The sequence below is a fragment of the Arctopsyche grandis genome, chromosome 5 (assembly GCF_051622035.1).
Source record: "Arctopsyche grandis isolate Sample6627 chromosome 5, ASM5162203v2, whole genome shotgun sequence".
NCBI classification, from domain to species: domain Eukaryota; kingdom Metazoa; phylum Arthropoda; class Insecta; order Trichoptera; family Hydropsychidae; genus Arctopsyche; species Arctopsyche grandis.
The window spans coordinates 8,211,210-8,234,459 of record NC_135359.1 but is presented as its reverse complement, the minus strand read 5'-3'; the positions used below and the strand labels follow the sequence as shown (position 1 = coordinate 8,234,459).

General features: G+C 33.1%; 2 protein-coding genes across 3 annotated transcripts in view; one reads left to right on the top strand and one right to left on the bottom strand.

Moving 5' to 3' along the window:
• Positions 1 to 18,541, top strand: part of RhoBTB (Rho-related BTB domain containing) — a 30,021-nt gene extending 11,480 nt beyond the window's left edge. Inside the window, exons 2-16 of one of the 2 annotated variants that reach the window (XM_077430358.1) lie at positions 13,858 to 14,055; positions 14,137 to 14,240; positions 14,311 to 14,508; positions 14,592 to 14,799; positions 14,871 to 14,963; positions 15,040 to 15,201; positions 15,281 to 15,366; positions 15,443 to 15,566; positions 15,645 to 15,782; positions 17,014 to 17,127; positions 17,217 to 17,387; positions 17,474 to 17,716; positions 17,788 to 17,936; positions 18,027 to 18,151; positions 18,255 to 18,541. In XM_077430358.1, the coding sequence (XP_077286484.1) occupies positions 13,876 to 14,055; positions 14,137 to 14,240; positions 14,311 to 14,508; positions 14,592 to 14,799; positions 14,871 to 14,963; positions 15,040 to 15,201; positions 15,281 to 15,366; positions 15,443 to 15,566; positions 15,645 to 15,782; positions 17,014 to 17,127; positions 17,217 to 17,387; positions 17,474 to 17,716; positions 17,788 to 17,936; positions 18,027 to 18,151; positions 18,255 to 18,382 (2,223 nt within the window). In that variant the 5' untranslated portion in view covers positions 13,858 to 13,875 and the 3' untranslated portion in view covers positions 18,383 to 18,541. Of the gene's footprint in view, positions 1 to 13,853; positions 14,056 to 14,136; positions 14,241 to 14,310; positions 14,509 to 14,591; positions 14,800 to 14,870; positions 14,964 to 15,039; positions 15,202 to 15,280; positions 15,367 to 15,442; positions 15,567 to 15,644; positions 15,783 to 17,013; positions 17,128 to 17,216; positions 17,388 to 17,473; positions 17,717 to 17,787; positions 17,937 to 18,026; positions 18,152 to 18,254 lie in introns of both variants that reach the window. The other variant, XM_077430357.1, reaches the window with a different exon arrangement.
• A 3,418-nt stretch (positions 18,542 to 21,959) lies between these two features.
• NHP2 (NHP2 ribonucleoprotein) lies at positions 21,960 to 23,015 on the bottom strand. Its single transcript, XM_077430379.1, has 2 exons — positions 22,637 to 23,015; positions 21,960 to 22,493 (listed from the first exon to the last, which is right to left on the bottom strand). The coding sequence occupies exons 1-2, from the start codon at positions 22,879 to 22,881 to the stop codon at positions 22,262 to 22,264; spliced, it is 477 nt and encodes a 158-aa protein (XP_077286505.1). The 5' UTR covers positions 22,882 to 23,015; the 3' UTR covers positions 21,960 to 22,261.
• Between the last annotated feature and the right edge of the window lie 235 nt (positions 23,016 to 23,250).

The following is a 23,250-nucleotide window of genomic DNA, read 5'->3' as shown; positions in this document are numbered from 1 at the left end:
CATTTAACATAATCGTAAAAAATAATAAGCTATAAAATAGCGGATAATAATAATTACAAATTATAAAAAACAAAGAAGGGAATGTCTTTTAAAAAGAAAAAAATAGAGAAAGAAAAATATACAGACACAAATACATTTACATATGTATACATAATCATAAAAAAAACAATAGCATTTAATAATAGCAGATAACGTAAACAAATCAAATGACCCTGCCTACTTCTCTTGGGGATTAAAGTCGATCTAGATTAATAAAATTCAATATAAATCCTTTATAAATATAACATGTACTTCAAAGTAAAATATAACATGCATTTTCTGTTCAGTAAAATATCCGGTATAATTTTAAGCGAAATACATACGTATGTATGTTCATATGACTTGTTTTTGCTCATGTGACTCGGATGCTAACTTCATTCGTCTTATCAACTGAAAACACTAAATTATTTTCCGCATACTCCCAGCTAATGCAGTGATGACTTAATCAGGTCGCTACAGTTCAGTGTGCATATAATGTGTATTTGCACTGCATAAAGTAGACCGATCTCAATTCAGCCCCGTGAAACATTTCGAGCAGACCCACCCTTGAAAACGCTCGTGCGTACGCGGAAGACGGATCAATCAGTTGGAATTTTCGGTATTTTTAAACAAAATGCCAGTTTGTCATTTTATCGATGTGAAACACGTGAAAATGGCTTTAGAATTGGATTTGCCGCATTGGGAGGGTGAGCAGCGACTATGACGCACGGAAGCACGTTAGAATAGTCACGTTAGAAAGCAAAAGTGATTTATAACTTTCATCGATCGAAAATCTCGGTTTCATCTAGTAAGTAGACAGGGTAAACAGTCCCGAACTGGATCAAACCTGCTTTGGTTTCGAGACCGAGTTGCTCCGTGCACAACAGTTTCCACTTTGGTGTTTGTTAAAGTGCAATTTAATTGAATTCAATTGAGACGCCGTCGGTAATAATAAAGTTGTTGATTTTGAAAATGGCGTGAGTCACCCCTTGTGACGTTGTATGTGGTAAAATAAAATGAGCTTGTGTGATGTTGGGAATGGCGCGTTGGAACAGTCCAATTTATAGACTGCTCCGCTCCAAAGCTTTGATTTGCGTCACACCTGTAGTGATTTAAGCTCTACTTTGACCCCTAATTATGTTATTATTTTCAACTGTTCTTTCTCAATAACCATCCATGCTACGAACTTCTCATTTTTTTACAAACCTCTTTTTAGTTTCACTTATACTTAAAATTCTGAAAAAAATTTGACTCTTATCATATCGTTTTCAAACTTTGCCATATTGCTCATTTTGGTCATCAATATAAGTAAATGTATCCTCCGCCATTACGATGGTGAAAAAATATCGTATCATGGTGCGTACGCACCAAGCCAACGAACGGCCGGTAAACGGAAAATCGTCGTTGGTTTAGTCCGTAAGCACCATCATGGTGCTTACGGACTAAACCAACGACGATTTTGGGCCAACTTTTTAACCAGCAGTAGCGTACAAAATATCGAAATAAAAATTAAATTTTAAAATTGAAATTAAATATCAAAATCGAGCTAAAGAGCGAGATTGAGCTAAAATTAGATCATCGTTGATGTTTTGAATTACAACAATGTTTTGAATTACGACGAAACGCATTTAAAACCAAAGAAATATTATAATTTCTCTGCTTACGAGCGAAAAAAAAAATTGTTAAAGTCGTCACGAGATGTTACTGTATTTCCACGTGGATGATCGATAAAAAAAAAAACAATCGGTGATTTGTCAAAGGGTTTTTTTTCTTTCGTCGAAATAAAATTAATAATCACACATTATCCGATAAATTTTACCTCTGAAATGATTTAATTACTTGATTTATTTCGACGAGAGAAACAATTGAAGAATAAAAAAATCCGTTTGATGTGACCGACAACACCCCGGGTTAACAAAAATCGTTGGATCACCCATACTAATACATGATATATTCTCAGTAATTGCGCATTACGGGGAAGTAAAAATAATAATTCTTTGATTTTTTTCGATCTTAGTATCTTCGTAAGTCAAAACATCTTCGACAAATAAAAGTCGAGGATTACCTGTATGTGATTGTTGATGATCTAATTTTAGGTCAATCTCGAAAATTTATTTAAATTGTGCATGTTCTGTTTTAACTTTCATATTTAATTTTAATTTTAATATAATGATAATAATTTTATTTTGATACTTGAATTTAATTTTAATATAATAATAATAGTTTTAATTTTGATATTTAATTTCAATTTTTAAATTTAATTTTTATTTCGATATTTTGTACGCTACTGGTTTTAAAAGTTGGCCTGTGGGCCGTTCGTTGGCTTGGTGCGTACGCACCATTAGACGCGTTTGAAAATTCTCCTACGAATAAGTGCCTGGCGTTTATCCAGCGTTTGTTTAGACTAGTCTCACTTTTCGCCATGTCAGATTTCAATTTTTAAACGCCTATAACTTTTTCTTTATTCACTCTATATTTTATAAAATTTGGTTTATAGGCTCTCATTATCTCTCATATATGTATATATTTCTAGTTCACTCAAAGTGTTAATAATGAATGGTATTTGTGCTCAACTCCAAAACTTTGATTAAAATGTTACTATTTTCACATATGTATTATATGTCTCTGTTGGTGACCATACAACTGAACACATGACTATTGAACGAACACAAATCTGTTGAAAACAGCGACAGGTGAACTTATAGACTGCTGAACAAAACATACGGACAACTGAACAAAACCATGAAAAAAAGTTCATTTGCACACAGTGGCGGATCAAGTTAATTTTAATTTGAGGCCTCCACTTCAGTAAAAAATGCTATCGTCGTTTTTTACTATTCTTTTCGGTATATGGTTTTTCATAAGGATTTTACAAAATCATATTTTTTTATTTATTTACTATATTTACTTGTAACACTAACAGTTTTTGAAATAAAATTAGTACTATTTTTAAATACTATGTAAAATAGGTATTAATTTCATTTATTATTGGATTACGAACGTATTGTGGACAATGATAATAATTTGTAAGTTGTAAATATTGGTAGCAATTTGGGGCCCATTTCGGGGGCCCCAAGATTCGGGGGTCTCAAGCTCGCGCTTATTTACGCGCTTATTGTTTGATAAACTGCTGCTGCTTACACACAGTGAAAAGGGAACTTATAAGCTATGTCTCCCCCTAGTCGTTTTCGTCTTCAACTTTCGCTTTCAATTTTCATTTCAAAATTCAACTTTCAACAGGCGTATACGTGCTGCGCATGCAGTTAACAGTCCACCCTTGTTCAATACCATAGACTAAAAATTGAAAATTTATGTTTCATCAGTAAGAGTAGGCGGTCAGGTTGCTCGACAGCAAAAAAATAGTTCACTATTGTCAATTTCTATTGCTCTTTGTTCATCAGTGCCGGCGCCACTCTTTTTGTTTCCTTTTTGTTACAATATTATGACCGAAGATACAAAATTTTTTCTCATTATATTTTGTTCCCAAAACTTTTAAAGCATCATTTCTTTTTTTTTTTTATTGCGTAATTTTTATCTATGCACTCCCGTTGTAGCGGAAAATTTCCATAATCTTCTATAAAATTTATTATTTCCTCCGATTTAAGTTTGTGACGTACAATTCAACCGTCCGTTCAACTCTAAAGCGCATGCGCTACGTGCGGCAAGCGCATTCGTCTCAAGTTGCACGAAAAATGGAGACTATTGGAGATTATTGACTACCGCCCTTTTTTTAAATACATAGTATATATGTATGTATGTATGTATAATACAAATAAAATAAATTATCTCCCGTTTTGCCAAAGGAAGCTGCAGAGCATTCTTTGGGAAGTGTTGCTTTAGGACGTTTAATTTTTATATAATTAATTATTTATATGTGAGCTACTTTCCATGCGACAGTAAATGATAAAGCATGCATCGAAAATCCGTTGCCTTGGAATAGATAATTATGCCTTTGAAATATTGTCGGTAAATATATATCGTAGTTATAATATACATATATTGAACAAAGTTAATATCGACTATTTTACCTATGTATGTACATATGTACGTATCTGACAAATAATCCAGCAGAATAAACTAGTGGTAAGCATATAATGCTTTGAACAGAGTGGTCACGGGTTCAAATCCCACTGGTTTCTGCAAATCGTTTCCTATCAGAGTTGATCAATTTATCTATTTTAATATTTTATCAATTTAGATATTTTCATTGAAACGGTTCCAACAAGTTGGCAACCTTACCCATTTTCTCGCAAATCTTCAGCAATCTCGAATTTCGCTGAATTGTTTAAAAATTCTGCAAATTTACAAATTTGACCATAGATGTCTCTGTGGGTGTTAATTGATATGTATTTACTTTGTATAATACTTGCATCAAATGTACAATGTTTCTGACCAGAAAGGCGCATTGGGTTTACCTGTTAGGCCTTCCTGGTATAGATTAAAAATAAATAAATATTGTGAAGAATTTATTGTGACAAAAAAGAGCCGATGAATCCAAACAATATATTTTTACGATGAGATGTAAAAATATATTGACCATTATGATCCATTGGGGATATCTATGGTGAGAATATTAATAAAAATTACAAACGGTGATTCTTTAGAAATTTTATTTTATTTTATTTTTATTTTACATATATACCAGGAAGGCCTTACAGGTAAATCCCAATGCGCCTTCCTGGCCAATTACAAATACAAATGCAGCATTTTTTTATTATAAGTCGTTGAATTGCTAGACACTGAAAAAACTCGCAAATTAACGAGACATCTATGAATTGTACATAAATTTTTATTGTACATCCATCAAATTTCAAATAGTGGTGACATAGTAGGTAGGAAGGATTTTTTAGCCAATTTTTTTTTCCGGGAACCGTTTCAACAATGAAATCAGAGAAAATTGGCAAACTCTGATAGGAAACGATCAACCTGGAGTCACAAATCCAGGTCTGACCAACAGCATATACAAGAAAAAATAATGATATATACAAGAAAATAATTGGCACATTAAAATTCGTCTATAAAATTTTCATTAATTAAAGCGTAAAGGTCTCAATAGTTTCAATAGTCGTCGTAATTCTGACAAAAATCGAACTTCCACCATGACAGGTAGGTGTTTCAAAACTTCATTAAATTGCTAAAGAAAGGTTACAAGTCGAGTCACTTTATTAATATTTAACATTATTATAACCTCTTGTTTACGCTACGACGTATAAAACTTGATATATAAAAACCTTTATTGCTTTATTACTCCACCAACCGCTAAAGGGAAAAAAAGTTAATTAAAAAGCGTCTCGTAATAAACCGACGACTCAATTTCGCGTCACGTAGTCTCCTCGCCGCATTTTGTATCTCCTCTTTCGACACAGTATATCAACTTTCGATGGTTTGAACGTCGTCTCATCCCCCTAATCTCGGTGGCGCGTATCCTCCCCTACCATTTGACGTCATAGTCACCCTCCCCTGTACAAAGCTCTCGCCGGTGCCGGTACCTATAAACTCTCCTATACACTGTCACCGTTTAAAATCGACTTCTTAATTTAGAAACGGTCCTTTCATACCGAACGTACGTCTGTGTAGAATCAATTTCGCGATCGACCCCCGCAATTTACAACCCTTTAACGTCGGTCATCACGTCAAAATAACATGTCTTCGGTCGGCGTGAAAAACAGTAGTTGACAAGGCCGTATTAAATTTTTATCAAAGAAATGTCGTATTATGTACCTACGTTCCAGTTTTATCTGCTTCGTTTTATTGTACGCACTTATTTGTGTATTTCTTAAGTAGGTGAGAGAAGCAGAAAGGCAAAAAATTTGCATTTAGAGACGACACGATTTATTTATCAAATTTGTTATGTCAACTGTTTCAAAAATAAAATATGTGATAATAAATTATTACAATACGAAATTTCTCTTATATTGAATATGTAATTAGAAAAAATATATACATATATTTCAAATAATGACCACACACTAGAAAAATAATTGAAAAGTACACAAGCGTTTAATTGAAATTTTAGTTAAGCATAATAGAGCGATCTAATTTTCAATACTCCGCTCCGTTCCTGCTCCAGACATGTTTGCTTACAATTTTTGTCATGCGGAAAATACTTAGCGGTCGGTCGCGTGATTTAAATTCACACATACCTTAAATTAACACTTTTATATTTGGAAACAAAAATAGTATGATTAGAATATATTTTAAAACAAGAAACAGACCACGTTAATCGATAACAGAAATGTATAAAAATCGAAATGAAATGACACGTGTTTTATTTTGAATGGGAGCTTGAAGGCGTTTGATTTTCGCAAAATTAATTGATACGACTTTGTGAAACCCAAAAGGTTACTTATTTATTTTTAAAAATAATGACGTCACATCTACATAGTACTACAAATATTCTTTCAAAGAACTGCGATAGTTAATAAACTGAGGCAACAAAAATGCTTCTCTTGAATTTGGGTATAAAATTAGGTAAGTACTTAATGATGCTGTAGCGTGGACGTGTAGAGGGGTTCCCGATGTCAGAGTAAAAGACACATCCGTCGGCCTGCCAGCTCCGATTGAAGCACGGATCAAAACCGTCTAATATTTATACCCATCGGCTTCTCTCCTCACAGATAGATTATTGGTCGATGGGTCGCGAGACCTTATTGGCTGTTGTATACAGCTTGTTCATACGTCGAGGCCTTTTTGGCGCGAACACGAGATCAAGTGATCAGCGCTAGTAAACCAGTGGTCGACGAGCGCTAATCTTTTATTCTCTACATGACAATACTAATGTTTATTCAAAACGTGAATTTTTCTTCTAAAATGTTGTTTTAATCAAAATCTTTTTTATGTTAATATTAAGATGAAAATGAGATGACGCTATGGCGTAAAATGAATTTCTAAAATTACATCCCTATAATTTTATTAAATTAATTGTATAAAACATTTTTTCCAAGATTTTTTTGTATAAAAAACGCATAAATACACATTCGTTTAACTATGAAAACATAAAATATCATATATATAATGGCTCTATTCTGTGTGTGTGTCTGTGTGAGATAACGTTTGCCGTACTATAATAGTTGTTTCAATTCGACATGTAAAAACACTGCCAACAAAAAGTACGAACATAATAACAGATCAACAAAAAACTTCTATATATTCTGTTTACTACCAATGTTTCCTCTAGGCCAGAGCATCGTAACCTGTGGATATTCGCGGCACACATTGTTTACGACTCGTAGAGTTTGTCAGGTACCTACATACGTATGTATGTACTTCATCGGCAGTCGCTGGCTTTTACGTATATGCATAGCTGACAAAACGCTAACTATCATCGGTTTTCTCCTTCACACACGATCTCACTCGCACGCATTAGGCCGAAGTGCTGTTCGGGGAACAAATATTGCCGCGGCACACAGGTTAAGATGCTCTGCTCTAGTCTAATAAGTCTCTGAGCATTTAGCGCCATCTATTGAAAATTCTATTGGTGTTTTATATTGTTTATATGTAGGTAGGTATTTTTAGTTTTTTTTTTCATATTAAACACATAAATATTAAATTAAATATATTTAAAAGGTATTAGAAAAAAATATGACCGCTTGCGGATCGATCACAGGACCGACATATTTATTTTAATTTTTTTTAATTAATAGCTTATATTTCATCGGGCACAACACTAGTGTCCTTCTATGATAGTATTGTATACTACAGGGAGAAAAGCAATAAAAATTATCTTTATTGTAGCATAATAAATTTAGAATTCTTTCAGAACCCTCGTAAGTCACTGAAAACCCTGGGGATCTACGAACCGTATATTGGGAAATGTTACTGTGTAGCGTGCGTGTTGTCGGCTCTCTAATCTATAATTCTTGGGTTCGCTCAAAATCCTACACATATGTACATACACATGCATGGAAAATGATTATTTTTACCTTATTTCATCGAGATGACAACAGGGAACAGGTGCACTAACCCTATTCGCCCTGTGAAGTTGAATTTCATTCAATTTGAAAGGAGCATTTGATCTGGGCGTAACGGCGTAGACAGCGCTTGCGTTTCAATGAACCCTTTGACTGCGTCGACCAATTTTCCGTAAACCCTTTGTTAACCGCTGCAATATGTGTCCACTCGTGTCTGGACATTGGGGGGCATTCACACCGAGTCACTTATAATGATGAATCTAATTTTTTATTTATTGTTTACCAATTAGGAGGCCTTTGTTGGGTCGCCATATTTCGGTATAAGTGGGGGACGATTGAAAATATATTTTATAAATATTAAAATTAATTCGTTCTTCTTCGACGCAATGCTTTTAAATTAAATAATTGTCTTTTGAATGAATTTAGACACTTTGTTTGTCTGTGTGGTTAGAGCTACAGCGTAGCGTAGCTGTGGAACATTGGACTGTGAACTTATATGTAGATTCAGGTTCATTCACCGAAGAATTTATTTGATTTCTACAAAATGGGATGTCAGGAATTTTCTGACGGGATGTGATTGATAAACACCAAATTTCTAAAAAAAAAATAATAAGTTAAGTTCGAAGTACATAAATATAATAATAATTAAATACTTAAGAAAGGCGGAATTTTCCAATTATGACATTTTCGGTTTGCCCCTGAGCGACACCTCTGGTATTAAACTTGATTTTTGATTTTTAAATGCTTTTTATTATTACTATATATTATGTTCACAATGTATCTTATATATATTTTAATAGCTACTGATCTACTGATCATTTTCAATTTTATGATTTTATTTTATTTTTGTTAGTAATTAAAGTATTATATTATTATAATGTTCATGTACAGTATAATAGGAAAAACTGTTCAAAAACCTAAACTTGTACATATGTACATATATATAAAATTTTTGAAATCATATTCAAATAGTGGTGACATAGTGGGTAGGATGGTTTTTTGCCCAATTTTTACTTTATTTGATTAGGAACCGTTTCAACAATGAAATCGGATAAATTGGCAAACTCTGATAGGAAGCGATCGACTTGGAGTAGTACAAAAAAATTGAATAAATTATATTCAATGGAGGTCAATACACGGGATGAAACCCGACAACCTATGGTTAGCATTAACGCAATCACCAAGGTATGGTGCTGGTTATAATAAAATATTTTTTCCAAAAAAAATCATCTGCAGCGCATTATTTTTCTCTTACAATTTCGTATGATATAAGTAGCTAAAACTAAATTTAGATATCTGAGGCGGATAGTTCAAAACAATTTGTTCCTTCTTCCATTCAGAGAGAGTCCGGGTCATGGAAAAAAAATTCTGAGCTTTTTTGTGGAGGGAGGACTTAGTTCAGAAATTTAAAAATAAAGCAGTCCCCTTTTCAACCCTTTTGATTATTATCTTTGATAATTATAAAAGAAAAAGCATGCGCTGTGGACAATTTTTTTTTAATATCTAATGTGCATCGAGTATATTTTTAAATGTCAAATCAATATTTATATCGTATATAATAATTGTCTAATGCGTGCGTGTGTACGAAGTACTCGATGTTAACACCATGCTCCATCTCTCTTTCTCCCCTTGGAATCGTATTTCGTGGAAAGATACGAAGCTTGCTAGTATGCACGAAGTGCTCACTAACCACGCTCCGTCTCTCTTTCTCCCCTTGGAATCGTATATCGTGGAAAGAGACGCGGTATATCACTTCATTCACATTTTGTCAGTCACAGAGTGACTGACAAAAACAAAATATTTTTTTTCCAAAAAAATTAATTTAACTTTTAATTATTAATTCCGTTGATCCGAATTGCGATATTTTACCGAGTGCAAAATTATGTGTTAATTATTACACTAGTTACGCCTTCTATCAAGCTTTCTAAAAAAAAATTATTCATTTTTTTTTATATATTCTTGTAATGATTTTCTCCATAAACGAGGCTTTTCAAATGACACGGAATCCAGTAATTCTACCTCTCGTCAGCCTTGATTCCATCCAATCGTAAATTTACTATGTACATACATATGTAGACAATGAAAAAAAAACACTATAAATAAAATATGCTTCCCAAAACATTATAAATATACGATAGACACTATAAATATTTACCATAATAAAGCAGCAATGCTTGATATACCAAAAATAATAATATATATACATACATACATATATAATATTATAATAAACTAGAGTGGTAGTAGTCGAGTCTGAGTCTAGTTTCGCTCACAGCTTTGCAACATAAAGGTATGAAAGCGTCGTCGTACGTATCATGAATATTTTAGATGACAGACACTCTATCTACATAGTACACTATACTCCTACGACAAACTTATCGTATTATATCTCGAAAATGATTATATTAGGCGCACGGTGGAGAATCTCTTCTCACGTTACCTTTCATTGTTCCCGGTGAAAATTTCCAGTTTTCCGCCGACCGGAAATGAGATTTTCCCCATCCAGGCGGGCAGTCAATTCACATCTGAGTTGAGTGATGCGAGGTGCATCGTCGGCAAAGATGTTAAATGAGGCTGTGCACCGGCCGGGGACGATGCAGTAGCGGTGGGGCGGAGCGCCCTGCATCCCGCCTCCGCCCCCGGACTCTTCGTCGGAGAGGTCGTTCCTCCGATATCGATCCACTCCACCCCCGACCCTCCCCAACCCCAGCTCTACCCACAACATAAATAACGCCGTGTATTTTCGTCCTTTTAGCAATGTCTTCGCCATCTTTCGCTAATAGGGTTCATACGGGTATTAGCCGATTAATGTACCGGCTCATTCGCTGATTGTATTGTTTTTCAGTATTGTTAACCCTTTGAATGCCGACCAACGCCGATCAGCGTTTTGCCAACAAGTCCATGGACCTGAAAAACGACTATAGGCATTGTATTTTCAGCTTATACAAAAAATAATAATACTTCCAGCTAAGCATTTCCAGGTCGTCATTCATTTGTCAACGTTTATAAAGAACGGTTTACACCGGAATTTCCGAATTTATATCCATAGCAGAAGTTTCCGATGTAAATCCCTAGCTGCTGGGTATTTTAGATTGTGGCTTGGCATTTAGATTGTGAGCATTACATTTTAACAACAATGAAGAAGATCGAACTAGTTTTGGAAAAATACATTCATTAATAGACTTCTTTTGCTTATTTCATATTGTTGCAAGGGGTCTACATCACGGCATCGAAAGGTCGAAAGATCGAAAAAGGAAATATCGGAAAGCAAAGATCGAAAATCGAAAGATCAAAAATATTGTGTTCATGGTTAACGGTTCTATGTATATATAATATATCAGTGGCATGCGGTGAAATTATCTCTCTTTTTGTCGTACAGCCTTGCTTAATGTGCGCGGGCAGGATACGGGAGGAATAGCCTGTTCCTCTTGTATCCTGCTCGGGCAAATTAAGTGCGGCTGTTCGACGGGAGGAGAGAGAGTTTTACCGCACGCCACTGATATATATATACTACCAGCTTTTCATATGACTTCATGGTAAACGAACATTTTCTATTTTTCGACCTTTCGATGCGATGACGGTCACCGTGTTGCAAGATATGCATTGAAAATGGGTCTTGTATATAACATAAAAAAATGCATTGAACATGGGTCTTGTAATCCATGTCATTCATTTGTCAATGTTTATAAAGACTGGTTTACACCGGAATTTCTGAATTTATATCCATAGCAGAATTTCCCGATGGAAATCCCTAGCTGCTGGGTATTTTAGATTGTGGCTTGGCATTTAGATTGTGAGCATTACATTTTAACAACAATGAAGAAGATGGAACTAGTTTTGGTAAAATACATTCATTAATAGACTTCTTTTACTTATTTCATATTGTTGCAAGATATAATAGAATCTAAACACACCTTTACAAAACTCGAAATCCTCGGCGGTAGTTATCTAGGGTTTGTTTGGATTAGCTACAATTTTTACACTTGCTTTCTATTGGATTTCAAAATAATTCTAGTTGGAAATGTTGGCGAAATTTTCAACGTGGCGGGCTCTCCACGGAAAATATGTCAGCACAAGGGTTAATGAATTTCTTGGAAATGTACGTATACATATATGATTGCCTTTTTGCATTTTGCACTGCAGACGACTGAGACACTCACACAGTTAAGTACATAATATCATCGATGCACCAAGTGGATCGTTTGTTGAGTTGATTGCTGCCAAGTGAACAGTTCGTTGGTTCGTTCGTTTTTCATCAGTCGGTGATTTTTAACCTTTTCAATTGTCTTATTCGCATCAAGCTCGGTAAAACTCTATCGCTACAGTTGAACATAAAGTTATTCTTATAGCAAAAATCTTCTCTACTTATATATCTTGAACGTTTTAAAACTGTATTTCAATAAAACCTGCAACATCAGTGGTTAGCTTGTAATGCTTTCAACTGAGGGATCATGGGTTCATTCCCTGTCCCGGTGTTACTGGCCAGACTCGGATATATGTGACTCCAGGTCGATCGCTTCCTATCAGATTTTGCCAATTTATCTGATTTCATTGAAATGTTTCTACCAAATTGGCAAAAACTTTTCCTCTGTTGCAAATTCAAATTTCTAAATATGCTACACCCTGTAAAATGTGTGTATTACTCGAAATATTAATACTATAGAATTTTTCCATATATGTTTCTATGATACTGTATAAACACTATTGTTGTTCATCGATGTTTGTAATATACTTACAATACATACATATGTATGTATGTATAATGTTTGACAATTGAAAAAAAAATCTATCGATATGATGCTATCTAATTTATATCTCAATCATGGTAAATGGGTTATATTCCAAATGTGAATCGCCACCAGGATAACCGCCGCTACGAAAATCGCTCGCGCGGTTTTGCTGTCGCACGAAAACTCGTCGCATAGGAAAATTGCCGTACAGAAAACTGCCCAAATATTGCTGAACAAATGCTTTTTTATACGAGATTTGGGTAGTTTTGAGTAATAATTTGGGCAGTTTTCGTGCGACAGGAGACACGCGCGAATGATTTTCGTAGCGGCGGTTATTCTGGTAGCGATTCAAATTTGGGATGTAATCACCGAATCCTCAATCATTCTATTTTATTTCCACCACGGGGCGGGAGAGGTTTTAGATGTTATCATGGTATGTCGTTGCGACAGCCTCGAATATGTACTCATTACTAATTTTTTTTTTGAAAAATAAATTGTTAATTATATATGTTCATATAAACATAAGGAAGGAAACTGAATTGTAAGATAATAACTGTTCTTTTTTATTTTTTCAAATAATTTACAAATACAAGTATATAAAAGAAATACTCATGAAAGATAGTAAGTCATGAAATATATTGAATACAATTGGAATAATATGCCTATTTATAATTATCTGAGAAAATAAATTAAAACATACAAGATTGGATTTTAGCAAGTGACAAGACTAGTTTTAAATGAGTTATTTTATGTTTCAATGTTTCAAGAATTACAATTTTTATTTATATATAAATAAATCTTAGTCTTCTTTGATCGATTTAAGTTATTGACATAAAAAAAATGGAACAGATAAAAGTGCAATATTCTTTGTTACAGAATTTTACATGACCTATTCATGATCTTGTTGACTAACCTTCAACTCGAGAAGGAAGAGAGAGAGAAATCATTTGTTTTTCTTTGTGCTTATTGAATTCATACTGGCGTGTTTGTTTTTCATTGACACTTTAAAATATCAGCTGACTTTAACAGGATTTACTAGCACTCTTTGTTTACCTGTTTTCGTGTGCTTTGCCTTAATGAAAATGCGTATATGCAAAATTTATTATGCCATTTTTTACAGACACCTTGTTTACGATGCCCGTGTCACGGCGACACGTTACCGTCTCGAAACTAATTTGTATATTAATTGTTTCAGATAGTTTTAAGATTATGGAAGAATGGATAACGAGCAGCCACATCAGGAGCTTGTGAAATGTGTAGTAGTTGGAGATACAGCCGTGGGCAAAACGAGACTCATCTGTGCTCGTGCTTGCAACAAGCATGTGTCTCTGTCTCAATTGCTCACTACACATGTTCCTACAGTTTGGGCAATCGATCAGTATAGAATTTATAAAGATGTATGTATTGTATTTTACATTACTATATACTAAAACCACCACATCAATTACTTTATATCAATTTGCATTATATTCTTTAAGGTGCTAGAGAGATCATGGGAGATCGTCGATGGTGTAAATGTGTCGCTGAGACTGTGGGATACATTCGGAGATCATGACAAAGATAGAAGATTCGCATATGGACGGTAAAACATTGTTTTGATAATCTGTTGACATTATATGTAGTACGTGCTTGACATGATTGATCGTGTACAGGTCTGATGTGGTCCTCCTCTGTTTCTCCATCACCAACCCGGTATCTTTGCGCAATTGTGGAGCTATGTGGTATCCTGAAATTCGGAAATTCTGCCCTCACACTCCCATATTGCTGGTCGGCTGTAAAAATGATCTGCGTTATATGTATAGAGATGAAACATATCTGTCATATTTCAGAGACAGGAGTCCATTCGTTAGGTATACTTGCCTACCATTCAATCTTGATTGACTTTTATCATATTATGTATATGTGTATTTAGCCTGTTTATTAAATTTTAAAGAGCCACAAGAAAAAGTGATCTCGTAATGCCTGATCAGGGAAGAGCATTGGCGCATGAAATAGGTGTTTATTATTATGAAACATCAGTATTCACTTATTACGGTGTGAATGAAGTGTTCGAAAATGCTATACGGGCCGCTTTGATGGCTCGAAGACAGCAGCGTTTCTGGATGACTAATTTAAAGAGAGTACAAAGACCATTATACCAAGTAAGAAAAAGTATCCAAACAGTATAATATATTTTAAATTGTTTTATATTTAAATGTATTATTTTTTCTAGGCACCATTTAAACCACCGAAACCGTTACCTCCAGAAGTAGCAGTATCTTCCAGTACGTATACTGAAAACATGACCAATTTGTATTTAAGCCAGGTATTATTCATTATTTTATATAATTTTAATAAGTTCTAAGTTTCTGTTAATAAAAATGCGTTATTTACGTTTGTAGATGTATACTGATATGGTGCTGGTTACTGGTTCAAAAGCCTTTCCGGCGCATAGATTCATGATGGCCGCAAATTCAGTTGCATTCCACCGACTTTTAACAATGGATTTGTCTATTTACTGTAGTAGTGAATTAGGTGCTAGAAGTTCCAGCGAATCCAGTATGGTAATTCAATATTTTTCCCATAGTTTTAATATTGGTAGTGTATTTATAATCATATTAAAATAAATTTGCATACAAACAGGTCAGTACATTCGGTGAAGCAACGGCCGGTGAATTTAACGAAGATACTGAATATCTTATAAGACAGGACCAAACCAAATCTGCCAAGTACTTTATAATACGTTTTAAATCAATAATAATCGATATTTGTGTGTGTGGAAATATTAAATATGGTGTATTTTAGAGTTTGGGAACAAATGAAGAGACGCTCTTGTCAGATTTTACCGTCAACTGAAATCAGTAAGAAAAATTTAGATTTATATAAGGATCTTAATCATCCCGCCTTTGTATCTATAAAACTCATTAAGGTTTGTTTTGCTTCGGTTGGAAAACATAATTTTAAGCATTGAAATGTGTTTATATGCGTTAATGGCTTGCTGTTACAGAATGACAATGCATCAAATGGGCAGGCTTCGACGCAAACGATTGTTACATTGAGTAAAATTATTACTTCTAAAGCTATGCAACAATGTCTACGTTTCATTTACACGGGAACTTTAGATAACGATCTCATACAGATGCAGGTGAACTATACAATTTTGTAAAATCGATTTAATCTCTATTTCTAATATTACAATATAGAGAAAAGGTCATAGTAATTGACTGATTGAAAGCCGTTGGTCAATTGGATTTGAAAGTTTAAACTAACATTAGTAGGTTTCACTACCAATCAATACTTCTAACTTGAAAATCCATGTGCCTAATAGCATATAATGTGGTCAATGACTGTGATCTCTCCTCTTAGTAGCTACAATTTATTATATTAAATTTTTTCTTTAAAAAAACAAGTTGATTATTTAAGTAAATATTTTGTTTTACATTTTGTAAATGAAAATTACATATAATGATAAAAAAATTGAATCATGATAATAAAAATATTAGGAATTTGAAAGAAATGGTATATTTTTTATATGAATTTGAAAGCTTTCTTTCATTAACTAATCATTAAGCATTGAATAAGTTTTTGAAAATTTTGTATTTCACATTTTTCTATACAGACAGCATCGATTGGATTATTCCTGGTAATTTCAAATTAAGTAATATTGTTTGTAGATGGATCACATTTCATTTAGTACTAGGAAATGGTGCATTAAACTCGGAATACTATAATAAATCATTGCATTTACACTTTCAATATGTAAATATGAAAATATTTTGTTACAACTTGTTCCGATTTACACAAATTCTTGAAACATTTGTTTCATGAAATAATTTTACTGTTCTTAAATCTATTCTGTAATTATAAATCACACATAGGACCGTCCTAATATTTTGAAATGTAATAAAATTTGTAAAAAAAAAGACTAAATCTGTGCTGGACTTATTGTAAGTTCATTTTTGCATGGAATGGCGTATGTCTAGCTCACAATCAATACTTAGTCTGTTGTATATTTGTTCATTTCTAGTAACACAGCTCTTTTCAGAACCGGGAAGAAAATATTACATTTCAGTCATCGTTACGAGAGGTTTCACTCATGACGTTATTCATTCAATTAGTAAATCATTTTAATTTGTGGAACATTACTTTTACATGTTATAATTTGAAGCTTTGCAGATTATGAGCTGTTGAATTACTTTGTTTTCGGCATCATGAGACTGCTCTCATTTTTCATTTTGATTTTTTTTTTTTATATTATTATTATTTGAACTTGTTTTTCTTTGCACTAGTTGTTCAAAGACTGTCTATTTTATTGTAATAGTTAATGAATATTTAAATTTATTGACACATATTTAAATATCTAATATGCTTTTTAGGAAATTCGACAGGCAGCTGAATTTTTAGAGCTTACATATTTGAGTGCATTACTTTCTACCATTCAAGCCGGGCAGCAGCTAATGAACGATGAGGCCATGGAACTTTATAGTAGTGTATGTTGAATCAAATTCATATTAACTTTTTTTTTAATTATATACATATGCACATATATTTAATATAAATTTCGAAATTTAATTTACAGGGAATGAGAAGTAAAATACAAGATCTATGTATTGAACACGGTTTATTTGGTGACGTAACGTTTGAATTGGATGACGGAACCCAAACAGCACACAAAGCCATTTTGGTAGCACGGTGTGATCCAATGAAAGCTATGTTGCAAGGAGATTTTAGAGAAAGTACCGCAAGAATAGTAAGCATTATTATTTTAATACTATGTATGTAGTATGCAATTGTTATTGAGTGTTCTTTTATTATAATTTAATATTTCCATTTCAGATAGCATTTCCTGGTGTTAGATGGTACACTTTTCACAAACTGATGTGCTACTTATATACAGATTCTGTGCCACAAGTCGCTGCTGGTCGATGTGTTAGTCTTTTGGAATTAGCAAATCGGCTGTGCTTAAACAGGCTAATAAATCTTGTAGAGGAACGGGTGACTGAAGATTTGGCCAGGATTGCTCTAAGTGATCCAAACGAAGCTGTAGATCTTTGTATTCGATTGTTGGAACCAGTTAAGGTATCAAATCTTATTACTCCAATTAATTTTATTTTAAAAATGGAATATATGATTTTAAAATTTGTTTTAAGTTGCATAATGCTCACTATCTTGCTGAATGGTGCATGAATCATCTGTGTGTCAATTATAACAAACTGTGTAAGATGTCTCCTCGGTCTGTTCGATTACTGCATCCGGAAAATCAGGAATACCTCAGTGAAAATAGATGGCCTCCAGTTTGGTATGTGATATTATTTTGCTAATTGCGAGTATTAAGTATTGAGTTGCATTCATGATAATAACAGTTGTATTGTACTATTTTCATTTAAAGGTATTTGAAAGATTATGATTACTATCAAAAATGTTGCCATGAACAAAATAAAGAAATTAAACCTTCATTGAAGAGACCTCAAGAAGGTAGACGTGCGGGTTGTTTGTGTTTCGCAAATTGGTGTTGTTAGTTTCATTGGATTTTATCTAAATTTTCGTTGTGAAGCGATCATTTTTCATATTTTAGTGTAACGGTGTATCAGAATCAAAATTTTTTTATCAATCATAGGTAAATCTCGACGTTCCGAAGCTACCGAGTCCAATCCTGACGTTTCCACAAGTCTCTTCCAGAGCAATGCTAACTCCGTAGGGCACGTAGTCAACCACAATGAAGACGAGCCCAGTGTGCCACTTTGACAAGAACTACCCAGGAGGTAATTAAACACATTATAACCGTGTGATAATCACTTTTATAATTTTAAACTTATATTATAATAAACATCTGTGATAGACGTATAATATAGTGATATATCTATCAATGTATTTTTTATTTTTTAGAATAAATTTTTTTATGCAAACATTTACTTTTATTTTCATCACTTATCTACATATATATTTTAATGAACGTTGTTTTCAATCACAACTTGGTAATATTATACTACACATATGTATGTATGTACACGTTCATACATATTTCACAAGTTGCTTTTCTTCTACTGCCTAGTTTTTACATACCTCTTATACAGTTCACATGGTTTTCGTGTAAGTGGTAATTTTTTATTCTTTATCACAGCTTTTAGCATTACATTTATATATATATAAACACAGGTATTCTCCTATATACCTATGAGTATGTATATCAAATTACCATTTTAACACATAAAAAACTAATATGTACATAGTTTGTTAACATAGCACTTATTTGACTTGAAGGTATAGCAAGCATGGTAGTTATGATGCGTGACATGGTGTGTGTCTATTAGCCACGTGCACTATAGAGCATGTTAAATTACACCAGTGCAAAGGAATAGACACGAGTGCTATCTGATGTAAATATTTAACAAGCTATAAACAGGTACAGTACATATTTAGATTGTCATTAGTTTCAAAGTGTAAACTGGATATTACACGATTCGCCGATGCTGAGACTACCCAGAGATAAATTAGAAATGAGGCAGTATTTGAAGGAAAATTCGGCTGAATTTCTCTTATTATTTATGCAGTCACATTCAAGGTCATCAAAATGAGATATATTAGTAGTAATAATTAACAGAGGAAACTTATAGGGTAATTTAAGTGTTTTTGTCTCAAACAAATGTCAATGAAATTCTCAATATATACTGTGTATATAATTTTGAGTGGTCGAAATCAGATAGGATAGCTTCCTACCATCTTTTTTAAATCATAAATTATCTTGAAATTTCTTTTTTTTTCAATAAAACACATTTTATATATTACATGTGATTATATTTATATAATTGTAATAAAAAACATCAGTGTTTTCATTAGAAAAATGCGCTTGAAGTGTATTCTTCTATGTATATATCTTACACCTATGCAGCTATAGTGACGCTCTGGATTATATCTGTAATGTCACTATAGCTTAACTGTAATAAATAAATAAATAAATAAATAAATATGGAAAACTAAGGCCATTCGTTATGTGTGTGTAACTGGCTGTCGCTAAATATTAATTTTTTTCGATTCAAATACATTTAACCCTTTGAATGCTGACTAACGCCAATCGGCGTTTTGCCAACGAGTCCATGGCCTTGAAAAACGCCGAGAGCATGTATAAAGTTAACAAGAATACTAACCGCTAAGCCTTTCCAGGTAGCATTGAAAAAAATTGCATTGAACAAGGGTCTTGTAATCCATGTCATTCATTTGTCAACGTTTATAATGAATGGTGGTTTACACGGGAATTTCTGAATTTATAACCATATCAGAATTTCCCGATGGAAATCCCTAACTGCTGAGTATTTTAGATTGTGGCTTGGCATTTAGATTGTGAGCATTACATTTTATCAACAATGAAGAAGATCGAACTAGTTTTGGAAAAATACATTTTTATTTATTTTAAATTGTTCCAGGACATATATTACAGTCTAAACACACCTTAACAATACTCGAAATCCTCGGCGGTAGTTATCTAGGGTTTGTTTGGATTAACTACAATTTGTATACCTGCTTTCTATTGGATTTTTAAATAATTCTAGTTGGAAATGTTGGTGAAATTTTCAGCGTGGCGGGTTTTCAACAGAAAATACGTCAGCACTCAAAGGGTTAATAAAACGAAATGAATATTTACTATTAAGACAGTCAATACAATTCTCATAATTTAGTAGATATGGCAACCATTTCATTATATTGTATAATACATTTACTCCTGTCAAAATACTTGCAAAACTAAAATGTATGCTTATGATCAATATTATTTCGCAAAAAGCGATCTCGCACACGTTACCAATATCTCGATGATGGAACATCTGGCACCCGAAAATTCCATCCATTGAGAGTCACCCATGCGAACTATCATATTATGAAAACTCGAGTGCCAGATATTCCGTATTCGCGATTTTCGTGGCAACGAATGTCGTTTGCATACTTTTACCATACAGTATAACCCGGTGAGTTTGCTGTAATGCAATCATATATGTATGTATGTAGTTGCTTTTATAAAAAATTAAGTTTTGGCAGAATATATTTAATTTCTAGTATGTGTTAAATTAATTTACATCATTGTCATTACTGTATTAATTAAAAAAAAAAAACAATTATTCAATTATGTATTTCTGTTTTCAGATCTGTAAGATTCATTATAATTCTGCCAGTGCTGATGTGCTTCATATGTACTATAATTACAGTACTAATTGTTTGTCTCAAATATACACATAATGCTTGATTTAACATCGTTAGAGAAATGATCTATATGAATTTTTGCTAACCAGATATTTTCACTTCAAGTACAAATGAAAAAAAAATGTGACTCTGTGAAATTGTGTTAGGTCTATGCTTGAGTTTTCGAGAATGTGTGTATAATCTACTAAATATTTCGAAGTTCATTGAGTGAAAAACGAAAATTTTTACGTCAACACGGCAAAACGAAAAGCTCAATTAAAATGTGAATATATTATTATGACAACACTAAGCCTAGGTTTGTCTGCGTCAATCTCTTTTCCACTATAATGTAGATCGTACATATAAAATAGAAAAGTAAATCCTTGTCAATTATATTGAAATCAATGTTGTATAGGTTTTTACTGTTTGTATTCTCTATCATGAATCACTTCATCTTGAATCGGATTATTTTGGTTTCCTGAGACAATTCCTCTCACCTCTCTATTATTATGAAATATGTATTTATTAAGGCCCCAAACGCAATATATGCTGTCTGCAAATTTTTAACTAGAAATTCCACAAAACAAAATTTATATGAAATTATACCGAAATATTTTCATACATGTTGATTTTTTTGTCAAAATGCACGCACAAATATTTAGTATAGCGTGACAGGGACCGAAGATACTTTCCGTATGTCTAGGGAAAATGAAAAATGCCTTCAATCAGACCTATACAATTATTTTATAGTTAATAAATATCATTTTATTTCCAATTCTAATTTTCTCGATACTTAACTCGCTTATGCTGTCCAATTATAAATTCCCCAAATAAATATCTTATTTTTTTATATTCAAGTAAGTTTGATGGATGTTTTAATCACTATAGTAACACCCCAGGTTAATATATTGAAATGGACGTCCTGTTTGGAAACGAGTTGTATTCTTAGATTAGTAGAAAAAATATGATATAGTCTCCGGCCGTATAATATCTTTGTACGGTCGAAGGATGTAGTAATTTATTTGGTTTTAAATTGATCAAACTTGGACCCGTATGATTGGGGTTTTACTATAATGTTCCAATTTTAATTGTGAATAAAAAAAATTAAAATGTCAAAGCATTATAACATTTATCAATAAAAAAATATTTTGTTCAAAAACGTATTATTTACCCAAGAAATAAAGCAAAAGACAGGACTCAATAAGAAAGACTCAAACATACAAAGAAACTAATTATGAGAAAAAATTGAGATAATAAAAACAAGAAATAGTTAAAAGAAATTTTATTTATACAATACTTAAAAACTATTACACATTTACTGTACCAGAACATGAATATTTTCAAAGATGACACATACTCAAAAATAAACATTGGAGATTTTCTCCAATAGATCTCAATACATTATAAAAGTAGAACTCATTCAGATACCAACATAAACTATTTAAGCTAAAACTATTACAAAGGTGAAGGTAATGTTTTGATTTCTGTCTTACACTCCTCGAAAAGTTCACCGTAGTCTTCATGTTCTTTTACTAAAACCATAAGACAACCTCTTTTGACTCCCATCGCTGTACCGATGTCTTGTCTGCTGGGAACATAGCAATACGGAATAGACTTCTCTTCGCACACACCAGGCAAATGGCACATAATTTCGATTGGAGAAATATCTCCGGCGAAAAGAACAATCCTGTAAAAAAAAGTAATTTTGAAATGAATACGGAAAAAAATAAGTTACCGAGAATCAGATTTTAATTAAAAAACAAATCAGTAGGCAAAACACCTAATGGGCGAAATAGTGAGGTTATGTTGAAGTACAAATGAGGCATTTACCCTTTGTGTCCCAGACGAATGTGTTTCTGGACGAGCTTGAGTCCACAATTGATGTATTTCTTGTGTTCGGACGCTTTCTTGATGAGCTTGTAGCATTTTTTGGCTAGTTTCTTGTTCGCCATGGGATGTGCTATGGATGTACAGACGCGTAACTTGTCAGCGTACGATAAGGATTCTGGTGCTCCATCTTCCGGTTCCACTTTGACGACGGTCTCCGTGCCTGCTTCTTGCTTTATTTTACCCATTTTCAAGGAATTCACTGTTCTGTTTCACTTATCACGTGTTCGTGCTGTCGCTGTCACACCGGCGTTGTTTACGTCGCACGTGTGCTCAGCGATCGTAACGGAACAAACCACAGCCATGACACACACATACCAACCTATTCAGAAATTTCTCCATTATAACAATTTTATCATCATAACTACGCCAGTTCGATGTTTAATTGTGTTAATAAATATAATATAAATCATTTAGTCATAAAATAATTTTGATTCAAGTTAAAATCTGAAAATTTGTACGAAGAAAGTATTATATATAAAGGGATTTTAGTAGAGATAGCCCCTTAATTTTTAATAATAATGGTTGCGATAAATTTTCTTTGTCTACTTGTACAT

Excerpts from the sequence above, each read along its gene's own strand:
- NHP2 (XM_077430379.1), bottom strand. The coding sequence starts at position 22,881 with ATGGGTAAAATAAAGCAAGAAGCAGGCACGGAGACCGTCGTCAAAGTG. Across the intron at positions 22,494-22,636 it reads ATTCGTCTGGGACACAAAGG|GATTGTTCTTTTCGCCGGAG; the intron begins GTAAATGCCTCA and ends TTTTTTTTACAG.